General features: G+C 36.1%; 1 protein-coding gene across 4 annotated transcripts in view; it reads left to right on the top strand.

The window, feature by feature from the left end:
- Nucleotides 1-15,700, top strand: part of XRN1 (5'-3' exoribonuclease 1) — a 121,331-nt gene that overhangs the window by 70,943 nt on the left and 34,688 nt on the right. For all 4 annotated transcript variants that reach the window (XM_047100209.1, XM_047100208.1, XM_047100211.1 and 1 more), the window contains 6 exons: nt 973-1,088; nt 1,609-1,755; nt 6,742-6,831; nt 7,371-7,506; nt 10,873-10,929; nt 11,063-11,195. In XM_047100209.1, the coding sequence (XP_046956165.1) occupies nt 973-1,088; nt 1,609-1,755; nt 6,742-6,831; nt 7,371-7,506; nt 10,873-10,929; nt 11,063-11,195 (679 nt within the window). The remainder of the gene's footprint in view (nt 1-972; nt 1,089-1,608; nt 1,756-6,741; nt 6,832-7,370; nt 7,507-10,872; nt 10,930-11,062; nt 11,196-15,700) is intronic.

Below are 15,700 nucleotides of genomic sequence, written 5' to 3'. Positions count from 1 at the left end.
ATATTACCTGTGATAGAGAACTACTACTTTAACTCTTCCTGTCTATTTTAGAAAGCATACTTGATTCGTCTGTATTATTTCTAAACCTAATAATGCACTTGATGGAGAAACTATATTGTGTTCTTTACCAGCATATTAACATATTTTAATAATTTATGTATTTCATGCAACTAAAAAATGTATCCATTTGGGGACTATTGTAGACATAAAAAATGTGAATAAAATTCATATAAATATAGAATGTGAAATCCACACAAAATATGTGTTATTATTATGTATGTTAGGATTAAATGGTAGCTTAGGAACTAGATTTGTAATTGCTTCCTGGTTAAAAAGTATATGATCTAATACTTTTTTTTTAATTTGATAATCTTTATAGTTTCTTAAGTGCACAAATTAAGGTTACATTTCATTGACTGTATTAGCTATAAATCTATACATACTTCTTACTTTTATATGATAGTAAGTATTAGGGGAAGTGAATATCACTTATGTCCATATATGAAGGATATTTTAAATTTGCTCAGTAGCAACTCTTTTGATGACATACTCATGTTTTAGTTCAGTGTAATAATCATCAAGGCTTCATTATGTCCCAGGTATTTTACTAGGCCCTAATTGGAATATGAAAATTAATGTTTAAGAAATAGTTCCTGCCTGCAGAATTTGCAGTAGAGTCTATTTACAGTAGAGTTTATTTCTTGAGACAGTTTCACAAATTGTATATTTCCTCCCCCTTTCATTCATCCTTGGGAATTCTGTCCTTTAAGGAGAGAGAGGAGCAGAAAAATTCTGCCTACAGATCCTTTCAAAAAAAAAAAAGGGAAATGGATCACTTACTTTTGAGAATCCTTATATTGCCACATTCCAATGGTTAGTGATGTCTTGATTATCTCCAGATTTTAAAGGTAAAGAAATAACATTTGATGCTTTGTGTTTCCATAATTGACCTTTTTGTTTTTATATTTAAAGAAATATTCTATAAAGTACAACCCAGGATATGTGTTGGCCAGTCGTCTTGGAGTGAGTGGATACCTTGTTTCAAGGTTTACAGGAAGTATTTTTATTGGAAGAGGATCTAGGAGAAAGTAAGTTTATGTTAGAGAAATTTACTTAAAGTGGCAGAAAAAAACTAAATGATAAAGATAAACTGGTTATGTTAGTATTTATTTTCTTTTATTAATTGCTCTGAATTTTCTTTAAAAATTATGCATAAATTCCTCTGATGGTGATCTTTCATCTAAATGGCACATGTTGTAGGTGTTTGGAAAGACAGTTCTTATTTTTAGCAGCTAACAAATTGAACCTTGAAAAAAGGTATCAGAAGGTGTGTGTGAATCTCAATAATATATTTCCCTGCATTTTCTTATTTCATTCTCTTCTCTAATTGCATAATCTATTTATATGCTTTGTTAACTTGGGTTTTGAAGCCTTTCCTCTAGTTTTTCAATTACTGCTTTGGAAATAACCATGAAAACTATAGAAGAACAATCAAAACTAAGTATTAATAAGAATTGAAAGCTAAACGTTCTATTCTTTGAACAAAATTTAAAATGTGCGTGTGTGTGTGTGTGTGTGTGTGTGTGTGTGTGTGTGGTTTACATTCAGCCCTCATGGAGACCATAAAGCAAATGTGGGTTTGAATCTCAAATTCAACAAAAAAAATGAGGAGGTACCTGGATACACTAAGAAAGTTGGAAGTGAATGGATGTATTCATCTGCAGCAGAACAACTTCTTGCAGAGTACTTAGAGAGGTAAGTGCCTAATAAGGTCCTATTAGGCATCCAAAAATGTGGGAATGTTGTAACTATTTTGCCTTTCTGATATTAATTTTAGACTAAAAATATTTCCTTTGGTATGATGGGACATGTATTACATGTAAACCTAATTTTATATCATGGAGCACCATAGCTATTAGCTAAAAAATACTGTACTTATTTATTTAAAATGAAAAAGAATGATGATAATTGGCCTCCTTTTATTTTTATTTTTCTATTTTTAAAGATTTTTTTTAAGTAAGCTCTACACCCAATGTGGGGCTGAAACCTACAACACCAAGATCAGGAGTTGTATAGTCCACCAACTGAGCCAGCAAGGCGCCCCTTGGCCTCCTTTTAATTAAAATTTTCCTCAATTTGCTATCATAAGTAATTCACTACTTTGTATGTCTGTGTTAGTAATAAGAAGATTGGTATGGGTGAACAAAACAGCTCTTCACACAGTGGATTTTCCTGAGTCTTAAAACTCCAGCTGGATAATAGATTACTGTCCTAAAATTATAGAATCTTATGCTGAAATGGTCTAAGAAATCAGTAAATCTCAGCTCCTCATGATAAAAATGACAAAACTGTATACCAAGGTTACTTGAATTACTCAGTCACAAAGATTTGGAGGAAATACCTTTACTTCTGATTCCTAATTGAATGTTCTTTCCATTGTTCCACCAGTTTCTAACCTTGTATTTAGGATCCTCTTACTAGTTTACTAGGGCTGCCGTAACAAAGTACCACAAACTAGGTGGCTTAAAACAGCAGAAATTTATTGTCTCACATTTCTGAAGACCAGAAGTCCAAAATCAAGGTGTTTGGTAGGGCCGTGCTTCCTCTGAAGATGCTAGGAAAGGAACCATTCAATGCCTCTCTGCTAGCTTCTTGTAGCCTCACACATTTGATCTTAACTTGTAGATGCGTTACTCCCATCCTCCATCTTCACATGTGTTTTCCCTGTATGTCTTCACGCCATCTTTCCTCTGTGCACGTCTGTCTCTGTGACCATATTCCCGTTTTCATAAAGACATGGTCATGTTGGATTGGAGCCCACCCTAAAGACCTCATTTTTATTTTATAACCTCTATAAAAACCCTGTTTTCAAATGAAGTCACATTCTGAAGGTAGTAGGAGTGGTACTGGAATCTTTTGGGGAGGGAACACAATTCAATCTCATATTGCCATCTGAAAATGTAATTATTTCTTCTGTTCACTTCTGTATTTCTTTAAAGCATTGTATTTACCCTACTTTTCATGATTTTCAGCTTAACATATGCCTTGATTTCCTACCATGAAAGATGAAACTTTAGCTCTCTTTTACTACCTCCCCTTTCTATTTCCTCACCTCCCTACACACATGTATATTTATTTCCCCTTTCATTATAGTTTAATAAATCTGTATTTATGGTTTACTTGATTAAGGTGATGTAAATGGTCACAGCTGGACCTTGTAGAGTTTTATGGTTGCATTTCCTTGTACACATTTTTGATTTCCACATCTTGTTTAATCATTTGCTTATTGTCTGTGTTCTTATAACTAATTCGGCCCTAAACTGTGTGTCATAGTTGGAAAACTTGATATGGTCAGATCAGGAGATCTCTTGGTTCCATTTTCTTTTTGTAGACTTCCTCCTAAAACCTTCTGTCTTCCTGCCTCAACGTAAACTAATTGCTTTCCAGGGCTATCACACAGCTCTTGTTCTAGACTTTCTCTTTACTGCCATTCTAGGAATTTCCCTCACCATTCTTCTATGTAGGATTCCTTTATTTCCTGGCTTTCATATCTTACTTTTTTCTGGTTTGTCTCCATTTTGATGGAGCACTTACTCCAGTAGCTTCCTGAGAAAGCTTGCATGTCTGAAAATGTCTTTATTCTTCCCTGAGCAGACTTGATTAATAGCTGGCCTGGGTGTAGAATCCTAGATGGGAGATTATTTTCCCTCAGAATTTGAAAAGCTCTTGTTTCCTTTGCTGGTGAGAAGTCCTGTGCCATTCTGATTCTGAATCTTTGTGTGTGATCTATTTTCAGTTTCTGAAATCTTTTTTGCATCTTCCCTTTACCAGTGCTGTTTTAATAATGTGATGATGTGTTGGGGCACCTGATGGGCTCAGTCAGTTGAGCCCCTGACTCTTGATTTCAGCTCAGGTCATGATCTCACAGTTCATGAGTTTGAACCCTGCATCAGAGTCTGCACTGTCAATGTGGAGCCTCCTTGGGATTCTCTCTCCTTCTCTCTCTCCCCCTCCCCCACATGTACACGTGCTCTCTCTGTCTCAAAAAAAATAAGTAAACGTGAAAAAAACCTTCTTTAATGTGATGAAGTGTGCCTTGGTATGTATCTTCTTTCTTTTCGCTGTTCAGTCCTTTCAGACTTGAAACCGATGCCCTTCCATTCTGAGAAAATTTCTAATATTATTTATTTGATAATTGCCTCCTTTCCATTTTTTCTATTCTTTCTGAGACTTCTGTTAGATGATAGACTTCTGGATTAATCCTCTTAATTTTTTTTATCTCTTCTCACCCATTTTCTTTATTGCTATACTTCCACTCTGTGGGAGATTTTCTTCAACTTTATCTCATATCATTTTTATTTCTATTTGATTTACTTTTAGTTTCTAAGAGTTCATCCTTAATTCTCTGACATTCCTTTTTTATAGTATCTTGCTCTTATAATGAATGAAATGTTTTATTTCTCTGAAGATGGTAGTTTTAGTTTTTCTTCTTCTATTCTCTATATTTTGTTTTCTCTGAATTCCTCTTTTTTTTTTTTTTTAACTTGTCCAGTGGTTCTTTGGTGTCTAATCATATTTAAGAGTGAGGCACAGGGGCGCCTGGGTGGCGCAGTCGGTTAAGCGTCCGACTTCAGCCAGGTCACGATCTTGCGGTCCGTGAGTTCGAGCCCCGCGTCGGGCTCTGGGCTGATGGCTCAGAGCCTGGAGCCTGTTTCCGATTCTGTGTGTGTGTCTCTCTCTCTGCCCCTCCCCCGTTCATGCTCTGTCTCTCTCTGTCCCAAAAAATAAATAAACGTTAAGAGTGAGGCACCAAAAAGCTGATTGAAAATGTAATGTGCTTTGGTGGGCCTTCTCAGGTGGGACGTTGCTATTTCTGCAGAGGTCCTCCAAATATCACTACCTATATGTGTGTCTTTTCTCTTGGGCTGGGTAGTTTTCCTAGAGAAGTGTCTTCCAGCCTTTTCTTTGGAGGACAGATGTGAGGAACAAAACTGACTTCCAGTGTTTTGGAAATTAAGCAGGGAAAAAGGATCTTATTATGTAGTAGATACTATGATACACTCTCCAAACCTCCCTTTGAGACTAAAGGACCTATTTATTTGGCAGCTGAAATGCTGCTGTCTGCCAGCTCTCAGTTGTGAGCTCTCTTCAGGAATTGCCTTGCAGAAGAGAACTGCCTCAACCTGAAGTTACATCCCCTTCCCACAACCCCCACAGATCCAACACCTGATCTACAAGGAGGTGTAAAGACCCAGCCAACCTCATTGCCCCAGTTTAGGACAATCCTTAAGGGCCATCCTAGTTTGAGATCTCTGTAGGACTGACCAAGGAGTTTTTTAGCAATGGATCACAGCCTAACTTTTCCCTGTACCCAGTGATGCTTCATTCCTTTTTTCTTTTCCCTTCTACTTGTGTTGATTCCATAAGAGCTCTCTGATAAACTTTCTGCATGCTTATGTCCAGTCTCAGGGTCTGCTTCTTAAAGAAGTTACACTTCCTAGCCTGCTTCCTAGCAACACATTGTATAGTAGTTACACTTCCATTAATGCCCTCTCATCTCCTCATCCCCCATCTACCCATCCATCTCCTTGTGCCTTGTATATCTAAAGCTAGAGCATCCGCTGTTCAGCCTCTCTAAAAGATAAACTACAGACAGGTCTTGTGCTGGAGTGAAGGTGAGTAATCACATAATCATCTAGCTGCTTATTATACAAAATATTCACCTAAAAGCTTACTTAACTTCAACCCTCCCATACTGCACCATTAAAATGTACCTAGAAGGGCGCCTGGGTGGCTCATTTGGTTGAGCGTGTGACTTCGGCTCAAGTTATGATCTCACAGTTAATGGGTTCAAGCCCCGCATCAGGCTCTGTGCTGACCGCTTGCTCAGAGCCTGGAGCCTGCTTCAGATTCTATGTCTCCTTCTCTCTCTCTGCCCCTCCCCCGCTCATGCTTTGTCTCACTCTGTTTCTCAAAAATAAATAAATGTAAAAAAATAAATAAATAAATAAAAATGTACCTGGAGCCCATAATTCCTGAGCTTTTGCAGACTTGCACAGTTTAAATCATCTAGCTTTTTGACTTCTCACACTGGGGTTAGGGTACAGCTTTCCCTATGTTTCAGACCAGTTGATACTTACCCATCCAGTTTCCAGTTTCTAAAATTTTGTTAACAATTCATATATGCTATCAGACTCTCCACTTCCCTTTTTCATGCCTTTCTGGGTCTATGTCCTTTTTTATACTTTACTCTTCTTGTAATAGGTTGGGCAGTGAGCAAAAATTAAGCACATGTATTCAATCTGCTATGTATTTAAAAGTCCTCCAATATTCAGGAAGCAGTGAAGTTTTGAGGAATATCAAGAAACCTTTAATGTATTTTAATTTTCTTATTATGGGATGCTTCAGCTTTGTTATGAAAATTAGAAAATGAACCTGTAAATTTTTGTTTTGTCCACTTATCACCTGTCATTAGGATCTAAGAACAATTAGAGTCAGTAATTAAAGTTTGTAAGTAACTAGTTTATTACAGTTTAGTAATCATTTAGTCTTCATTTATTAAATCATTTACTAAATCATTTACTAAATCATTTAGTCTCTATTCTTTATTAATACTCTGTGTAATAATCAACTCTCAGTATATTTTATATGTCTCCTTAAGATCCAAAATCAAATAATAGGAAGTTTATGTGGAGTTAGCTGTATATATATTCTAAGTAGTATTTTTGTTTGTTTGGCTAGAGCTCCAGAACTATTTAGTTATATAGCCAAAAACAGCCAAGAGGATGTGTTCTATGAAGATGATATTTGGCCTGGAGAAAATGAGAATGGGTAAGCAAAATTTGTGGTTATTTTTTGCCTCATAGTTCAACTTAGTGGTTCCAGTGAAATGTACAGCAGCTAGTTGATCAAGAATTTTATTACTTTTGTGGGAAGGATTTTATATTTATAGATATATTTTTGTTTATTTTAAGATCTTCATATAATTTTTATATCCCTTATATCAGTAAAGTACTTTTAAATTAATTTTGTGATAATTGTATTTTATTTTACTTCACTTTAAGTTTTATTTATGTAAGTAGTCTCCACACCCAACATGGGGTTGGAACTCACGACCCTGAGATTAAGAGTTGCATGCTCTCCTGACTGAGCCAGGCAGGTGCCCCAAATTTTGTGTTTTTTTTAAATTACTGAGAAGTAATATGTCCATGTTTATATTAGATTTATAATCCCAATTAAGTTTAGTGATCATTAATTATGTATTTGATGTCTTTTATAATTCACAGCCCTCAGGAAATTTATATTAGGCTCTTTGTATAAACCCTCAGAAAGTTTTAATCAATGTGAAATAATTATTGTTTTTAATGTAGTGCTGAGAAAGTTCAAGAAATTATTACTTGGCTAAAGGGACATCCTGTCAGTACTCTGTCTCGTTCTTCTTGTGATTTACAAATTCTGGATGCAGCTATTGTTGAGAAAATTGAGGAAGAAGTCGAAAAGTGCAAGGTACTAATTTTTAGTAACCAAGATGATTGATGAGATTTGAAATTAAATGGACTGCATATCATTCTACAACTAATTCATTTGTGTTTCAACCAAATAAAACGTGAACTCAGTGATTCTAATTTATGTCTGATTATATTCCTTTTTTTAACTTTTGATTTTATTTTCCACACATTTGCCTTTTTATTAAAATGATGTTGTTTTGCTAACAAATTACTCTTGATAGCAGAGTAGGTTTAGAAATGGGCTCTGAAACCATCTTCCCCCATTCCTCTTTCAATACTTACAACCTGAGACAAGATACTTAACCTTTCCATGCCTCTACTACCTCATTGGTAAAATGAGAATAAAACAGTACCTACTTCATAGGGTCGTCAAAAGGATTAACTAAGTTAGGACATGTAAACTCCTTCTAATATTGCCTATTTTTAATGCCTAATGATGCTTGGCTATTGTTATTTGAATTCTTTTATCACATACTCAAGAGCTGTGAAGACAGTCTAGAAAATTACTACTGGATGACACTTTTTCTCTTTACGAAGAAAATATAAGGCTTAAAGCCATGAGTTTGAGTTTTTGAAAACTCATTCACACTCAGATATCTAAGGATAGAAACCTGCATTTCTTTTTTAACCTGTATTTTTTAAAAATTATGTTTCATCCTAAGATAAAATATATTTGTACAGCATTGTATTTGAAATGAGTTTTCTACTTAATGAAGGTTAATTACTTTAAGTCCCCAAATTTTATTTTAATCCATTTGGATGCAGAACTTTCTAAAATGCTTTACACATTTTCCCCTTACTTTACAAACAAAAGATGTATATACAAATTTATAGTCTATTGTTTGGTTGCAACACTTTTTAGATGTGTGTGCATATAGATTAAGACAGGAATGTTTTTAAAACCAGTTAATGTGTTAAGGAGGTGCTGTCAAGGAGTGGCTTTTTTTTCTTTTTAGTGTTATAATGTTATTAGGATAATAGAGAAAAGGAGAAAAAAGCTAAAAAAATAAATAGAACATTCTGAACATAATTAAACTTTTTCTTTATAATGTAGGATCTTCATTAGAATTATCAGTAGTTTTCTTATTGGGCAGTGGTTCCCAAACTCAGCTAATTATCAAAATTACTAAAGGATCTTTTTAACAGGTGTATTCTGGATTCCACCCCTACAGCAATACTTCTCATACTTTACTGTGCAAATGAGTCACTGGAGGATTTGTTAAAACACAGATTCTGTTTCACTAGTTCTATGATGAGGCTTGAGATTCTGCATTTCTAACAAGTTCCCAAGTGATCACATTTTGAGTAGCCAGACCCCAGAGTTTTTCATTTAGCAGCTGTGGTTGGAGCCAATTGTGAAAATTCCTGTTTAAAATTTGCCTGATGAATCAGGTTTGATTGCCATGTCCTCTAATCAGTGCTTAGAGGTATTAGAGTGTTTAGAGTGCTTAGAGTGTTTTTTTTTTTTTTTCACATGCAGTACTCTAGGCCCAGGATTGGTGTCTGCTTTTTTAAATTACTTTAAATTTCTTTTATTTTGGGGGCACTTGGGTGGCTCAGTCGTTTAAGCGCCTGACTTCAGCTTAGGTCATAATCTCACAGTTTGTGAGATCAAGCCCCACATCAGGCTCTGCACTGACAGTGTGAAGCCTGCTTGGGATTCTCTTTCCCTCTCTCTCTCTGCCCCTTCCCCCGCTCATGCTCTCTCTCTCTCTCTCTCTCTCTCTCTCTCTCAAAACAAAAAACAAAAAACAAAAAAAACACCATACCTTAAATAAATAAATTTATTTTTTTCTCCTTTTGCTGTTGTCAGTGGGCATAACTTGTACCCTATTAGTCCTAGTGTGCTGTGGGCTGGAAGCATAGACATCTTGTCTGTACTGCCTTCATTATTCATTCTAGTTTGTTTGTTTTTAATGTTAGTTATTTTTGAGAGAGCATGAGCAGGGAAGGGGCAGAGAGAGATAGAGGGAGACACAGAATCCAAAACAGGCTCCAGGCTGTGAACTGTCAGCACAGAGCCTGACTCAGGGCTCCAATTCATGAACTAAACCATGAGATCATGACCTGAGCCGAAGTCAGACACTTAACTGACTGAGCCACCCAGGCGCCCCTATTCATTCTGTTTAAAATCGTGACCTCTCTACACACTGCTGATCCCCTTTACCTGCTTTATTTTTCTCTGTGCTTTCTACCATCAAACATACTATATATTTTCCTTATTTTATTTCTTGTATGTCTCTCTAAGTAGACTAAAGGAATAGGTCACAGTTTTATCCCTAGCATCCAGATTAATACATGGCATGTAAAGGGAACTCAGTAAAGATTCATTTGAAAGAATAAATCAAATATCTTTGTAATAAAAGATAATAGGTTCTATTTAAAGGCTTGAGCATTTTACAATATATAAATACATGAACTCTACTGTATGGCCTCTAGCTTGGAGCTGTTTTATGCCTTTTGTGCTTATTTCCATAAACTATGTTCTAAAGATAGGGGCTGCCGTATAAGTAAACTGCTGCCATTTTTCTTAGTAGATGAGAATTCATTTAAAAATATTTAATGTGAATGGTAGTTATGGATTGCAATGGATATAAACGATGATAGAACAGGTAATAATATTTCTATCTTACAGTAAAAGGAAGCTGATGCTTAATTTGAGTGTGAGTTCACAAAATTAACAAGGAGTAAAGATGGGACAAAAGTCTTCTTCAGGCATTTGTCAGATGATCAAAAAATTCAAACATCAAAGCCAATTTCATGAAAGATTCCAAAAGCAAGGACTTTGTTAAATGAATGCCACCTTAATTTTAATAAGTAGCCAGAAAACCGACAGTAATGTCATAGATCAGTACTTCATACCTTTTTTTCCTTTAATATAAATCTTCATTGGCCATCAGATATAATTCTTTTTAGAGTAAAAAAGTATTTGAGTAGGATAACATTTACATAAAGTTCCAAAAGATAAATCTAATCTTTTGTGTTAGAAATAAGGTTATTTTGGGGAATGGTAGTAACTGGGAGGGAATACAGGAGTTCTCATGTTGTGCTTACTAATGTTCTCTCTTGAACTCAGTATGGTTATACATAGATAAGCTCATAAAAACTCACAGGCTGTATGCATACAACTTTGCATTTTTCTGTGTCTTATACTTCAACAAAAATTTAATTAAAAAAATTTTTTAAGTATGTATTATTCCTCCTTGCTGCATCTGAAGAACTTCAAATATTCTTTTAATTACTCATTTGGCTTTTTAAATATAATCATGTCCAAATGAATAATAATTTTATATTTTTAATATAAAGTCAAATAACAATTTTATAATTTTATGTTTTTAAATATTTAAACATTTTTTTTCTTTAGCAAAGAAAGAATAATAAGAAGGTACGAGTGACAGTGAAGCCCCATTTGCTGTACAGAGTAAGTTTCCTATCAAAGAATTCAAAGTTGTTTTTACTTTGAAAGTGTAGAAAGAACACAATGTTTTTGTTATAGTAATAGAAAAACTATTTCAAATTAGAGTTAACAATAATTAAAGCTTTCTTCTCTTCAGCCTTTAGAACAGCAACATGGAGTCATTCCTGATCGAGATGCAGAATTTCGTCTTTTTGACCGTGTGGTAAATGTGAGAGAGAACTTTTCAGTTCCAGTTGGCCTTCGGGGCACCATCATAGGAATTAAAGGGGGTAATATCTCAGTACTTGGTGTGTCTTCAACTGTTTCTGTATTGTAAAGTAAAACACAAATTAAGTGTTTTATATCTAAGCAGAGAGCAATAATGTGCATAGTTAACTGTATTGCACACTTAAAAATCATTAAGATGGTAAATTTTATGTCGTGTATTTTTTATTAAAAAGAAAAATATGAGAAAATGGAGGGAAAAAGGAAGAAGCAACTAAGGATCTAAATGTGCCTCAGAGGGATGCCTGGCATGAGCTGCTTTGCAGCATAGATTCCAAAAAAAGTCAAAGTAGCATGAAGCAACATATCAGGTGCCAAGGGGTCAGGGTGTTGGCAGCACTGTCCTTTCTTGTCTCAGGCACTCAACCTTGGTGTGATTGTTTGGGCGAGGAATGGTAAGGGTCAGATGGGTGTGATGAAACAACAAGCCCCTGCTGCTATCTGCTCAACCCTATGCATCAGCTGTTCAAATACTGAGCTTATTGGATTGTATTCTAGTCAAGTTGTCTTGGGACCCTGATAACGTAGAAGTTTCCTTTCTTCTGACCACTCCTATCAGTAATAGTGACTACTTGGGATTTTGTCTTGAGAAGCATTTTAAAATTGTATCTATGCTGAGTGGGAAAGAGCTTTGTCGTTGATTTTTAACTATGCCTGCCATGGACATGGAATAAAAAGGGGAGTATTTGTCATTACTGTCCTCAGCTGAGACCTCATCTCCATAGTCATCTTTACTAGAGGGAGTGAACAATCCTCATATCTTTTACAATCTTAATAATCTTCTGAGAAATGGCCCCTCCCTCAGATGGGGAATGGGAACCTAGAAGGTGAGCTTTAAGCCTTCAGAGGAGAAACTCCTGCCTCTCATTGAGCCTCACTTTCTTGAGTTTAGATTTCAAGTAAAAGTGTCAGGTTAAAAGGTACGGCTGAAAAAAAAAAAAAAAAAAAAAAATGAGGGGCGCCTGGGTGGCGCAGTCGGTTAAGCGTCCGATTTCAGCCAGGTCACGATCTCGCGGTCCGGGAGTTCGAGCCCCGCATCAGGCTCTGGGCTGATGGCTCGGAGCCTGGAGCCTGTTTCCGATTCTGTGTCTCCCTCTCTCTCTGCCCCTCGCCCGTTCATGCTCTCTCTCTCTCTGTCCCAAAAATAAATAAACGTTGAAAAAAAAAAAGGTACGGCTGGATGTTGGACACTGGATGAGCTCTGCAGACTTGGTTTTGGCTGGGCAGTAAAGGATCTGTCTTACTGCAAGACCTTCAAAACTGTAAACTCCAAAGGCCCCAATAGTTCATTTTTGCCTAGTCCTTTTTAATAAAAAATACAGACATCCCTCCACTCCTACCACAGGCTAGGATATTATCAGATATTATGTTAGGGTTTTCCAGAGAAACAGAACCAATAAAGTGGAAAGGAGTAGGGGAAGGGTGGAGAGAAAAAAAGAGAGGGAGATGGAGGGGAGTGGGAGGGTTAGTCAATTCTCAAGTAATGTGACTGTATTATTAATTTGGGCTTAGAGTTCAAAACGTTATTATAGCTAATTATTTCACTTTACCTTGGCATTTTGGATAAATTTAATCTTGCCAGATATATCTCATCAGCCTCTCTGCCAAATGTATTCTTCTCTGTTCCTATCTAAATTTATTGCAATCTTTCTCATGTGTCTCATATCTCAATTATGACATCCATAATCGACCAAGTCATCTCAGCCAGAACCTTGGAGTCATCTTTGGTGTCTCCATCCTTTTTATCTACACAGGTCACAGACCCCTGCCAATTCTATCTAATAATATTTCTGTTCTCTCCATTCTCTTCCTTTTATTAAATAAACTACGATGTTTTCAGATCTTTGTCATCTTTTATCTGTCTTACTGCAAGGCCTTCAAAACTGCAAACTCCAAAGGCCCCAGTAGTTCATTTTTGCTTTTGTTTCCCTTGCCTCAGAGACATGTCTAGTAAGAAGTTGCTGCAGCCAAGGTCAAAGAGGTCGTTGCCTGCTTTCTCCTCTAGGATTTGGATGGTTTCATGTCTCACATTTACGTCTTTCATCAATTTTGAATTTATCTTTGTGTATGGTGTAAGAAAGTGGTCCGGTTTCATTCTTCTAAATGTCACTGTCCAGTTTTTCCAGCAGTCCAGTTTTTTGCTGAAGAGACTGTCTTTTTTCCATTGAATAGTCTTTCCTGCTTTGTCAAAGATCAGTTGGCCATACATTTGTGGGTCCATTTCTGGGTTCTCTATTCTATTTTATTGGTCTATGTGTCTGTTTTTGTGCCAGTACCATACTGTCTTGATGCCTACGGCTTTGTAGTAGAGGCTAAAGTCTGGGATTGCGATGCCTCCCACTTTGGTTTTCTTCTTCAATATTACTTTGGCTATTCAGGGTCTTTTGTGGTTCCATACAAATTTAAGGATTGTTTGTTCTAGCTTTGAGAAGAATGCTGGTACAATTTTGATTGATATTGCACTGAATGTGTAGATTGCTTTGGGTAGTATTGACATTTTGACAATATTTATTCTTCCAATCCATGAACATGGAATGCTTTTCCATTTTTTTGTGTCTTCTTCAGTTTCCTTCATAAGCTTTCTATAGTTTTCAGCATACAGGTCTTTTACATCTTTGGTTAGGTTTATTCCCAGGTATCTTATGGTTCTTGGTGCTATTGTAAATGGGATCAGTTTCTTTATTTCTCTTTGTGTTGCTTCATTATTGGTGTATAAAAATGCAACCGATTTCTGTACATTGATTTTGTACACTGCGACTTTGCTGAATTCATGTATCAGTTCTAGAAGTCTTTTAGCCAGTCTTTCGGGTTTTCCAAGTTGTCTGCGAAAAGTGAAAGTTTGACTTCTTCTTTGCCAATTTTGATGGCCTTTTTATTCTATTTTGTTGTCTGATTGCTGGTGCTCGGGTTTCCAATACTATGTTAAACAACAGTGGTGAGAGTGGACATCCCTGTCGTGTTCCTGATCTCAGCAGGAAAGCTCTCAGTTTTTCCCCATTGAGGATGATATTAGCTTCTGGCTTTTCATATATGGCTTTTATGATGTTTAAGTATGTTCATTCTATCCCGAATTTCTTGAGGGTTTTTATTAAACATTGTTGTATTTTGTCAAATGGTTTTTCTACATCTGTTGACAGGATTATATGGTTCTTATCCTTTCTTTTATTAATGTGATGTATCACATTGATTGATTTGCAAATATTGAACCAGCCCTGCAGCCCAAGAATGAATCCCACTTGATCATGATGAAGAATTCTTGTTATATGTTGTTGAATTCAGTTTGCTAGTATCTTGTTGAGAATTTTTGCATCCATGTTCATCAGGGATATTGGCCTGTAGTTCTCCTTTTTTTGTGGGGTCTCTCTCAGGTTTAGGAATCAAGGTAATGTGGGCTTCATAGAATGAGTCCATAAGTTTTCCTTCCATTTCTATTTTTTGGAATAGCTTGAGAAAGATAGGTATTATCTCTGCTTTAAATGTCTGGTAGAATTCCTCAGGGAAGCCATCTGGTCCAGGATTCTTATTTGTTGGGAGATGTTTTGTTTTGTTTTGTTTTTAATTAATTTTTTTGTTTTAACATTTATTTATATTTGAGAGAAAGAGACAGAGCATGAGCAGGAGAGGGGCAGAGAAAAAGGGAGACACAGATTGGAAGCAGGCTCCATGCTCCGAGCTGTCAGCACAAAGCCCAGGGTGGGGCTCAAACTCACAAGCCGTGAGATCATGACCTGAGCTGAAGTGAGAAGCTTAACTGAGTGAGTCACCCACGTGCCCCCGTTGGGAGATTTTTGATAACTGATTCAATTTCTTCACTAGTTATGGGTCTGTTCAAATTTCTATTTCTTCCCGTTTGAGTTTTGGTAGTGTGTGGGTGTCTAGGAATTTGTCCATTTCTTCCAGGTTGTCCTGTTTTTTGGCATATAATTTTTCATAGTATTCTCTGATAATTGCTTGTATTTCTGAGGAGTTGGTAGTGATAAATCCATTTTCATTCATGATTTTATCTATTTGGGTCATCTCTCTTTTTGAGAAGTCTGGCTAGGGTTTTATCAATTTTGTTTATTTTTTCAAAAAACCAACTCTTGGTTTCATTGATCTTTTCTACTGTTTTTTTTGTTTGTTTGTTTTGTTTTGTTTGTGGGTTTTTTTTTTTTTGGATTCTATATTATTTATTTCTGCTCTGATCTTTATTCTTTCTCTTCTTCTGCTGGGTTTGGGGTTTCTTTATTGTTCTGCTTCTAGTTCCTTTAGGTGTGCTGTTAGATTTTGTATTTGGGATTTTTCTTGTTTCTTGAGGTAGGCTTGGATTGCAGTGTATTTTCCCCTTAGGACTACCTTTGCTGCATCCCAAAGGGTTTGGAGTGTTGTGTTATCATTTTCATTTGTTTACATATATTTTCAAATTTCTTCTTTAATTGCGTGGTTGACCCATTCATCCTTTAGTAGGATGTTCTTTAACCTTCATGCATTTGGAGGTTTTCCAAACTTTTTCCTGTGGTTGATTTCAAGT

This window comes from Lynx rufus, unplaced genomic scaffold (genome assembly GCF_022079265.1).
Source record: "Lynx rufus isolate CCGP_SWC_20201006 ecotype Redwood Valley unplaced genomic scaffold, mLynRuf1.p SCAF_5, whole genome shotgun sequence".
NCBI classification, from domain to species: domain Eukaryota; kingdom Metazoa; phylum Chordata; class Mammalia; order Carnivora; family Felidae; genus Lynx; species Lynx rufus.
Note: the sequence above shows the minus strand (reverse complement) of the source record. Positions and strands in the feature narration are given on the sequence as shown.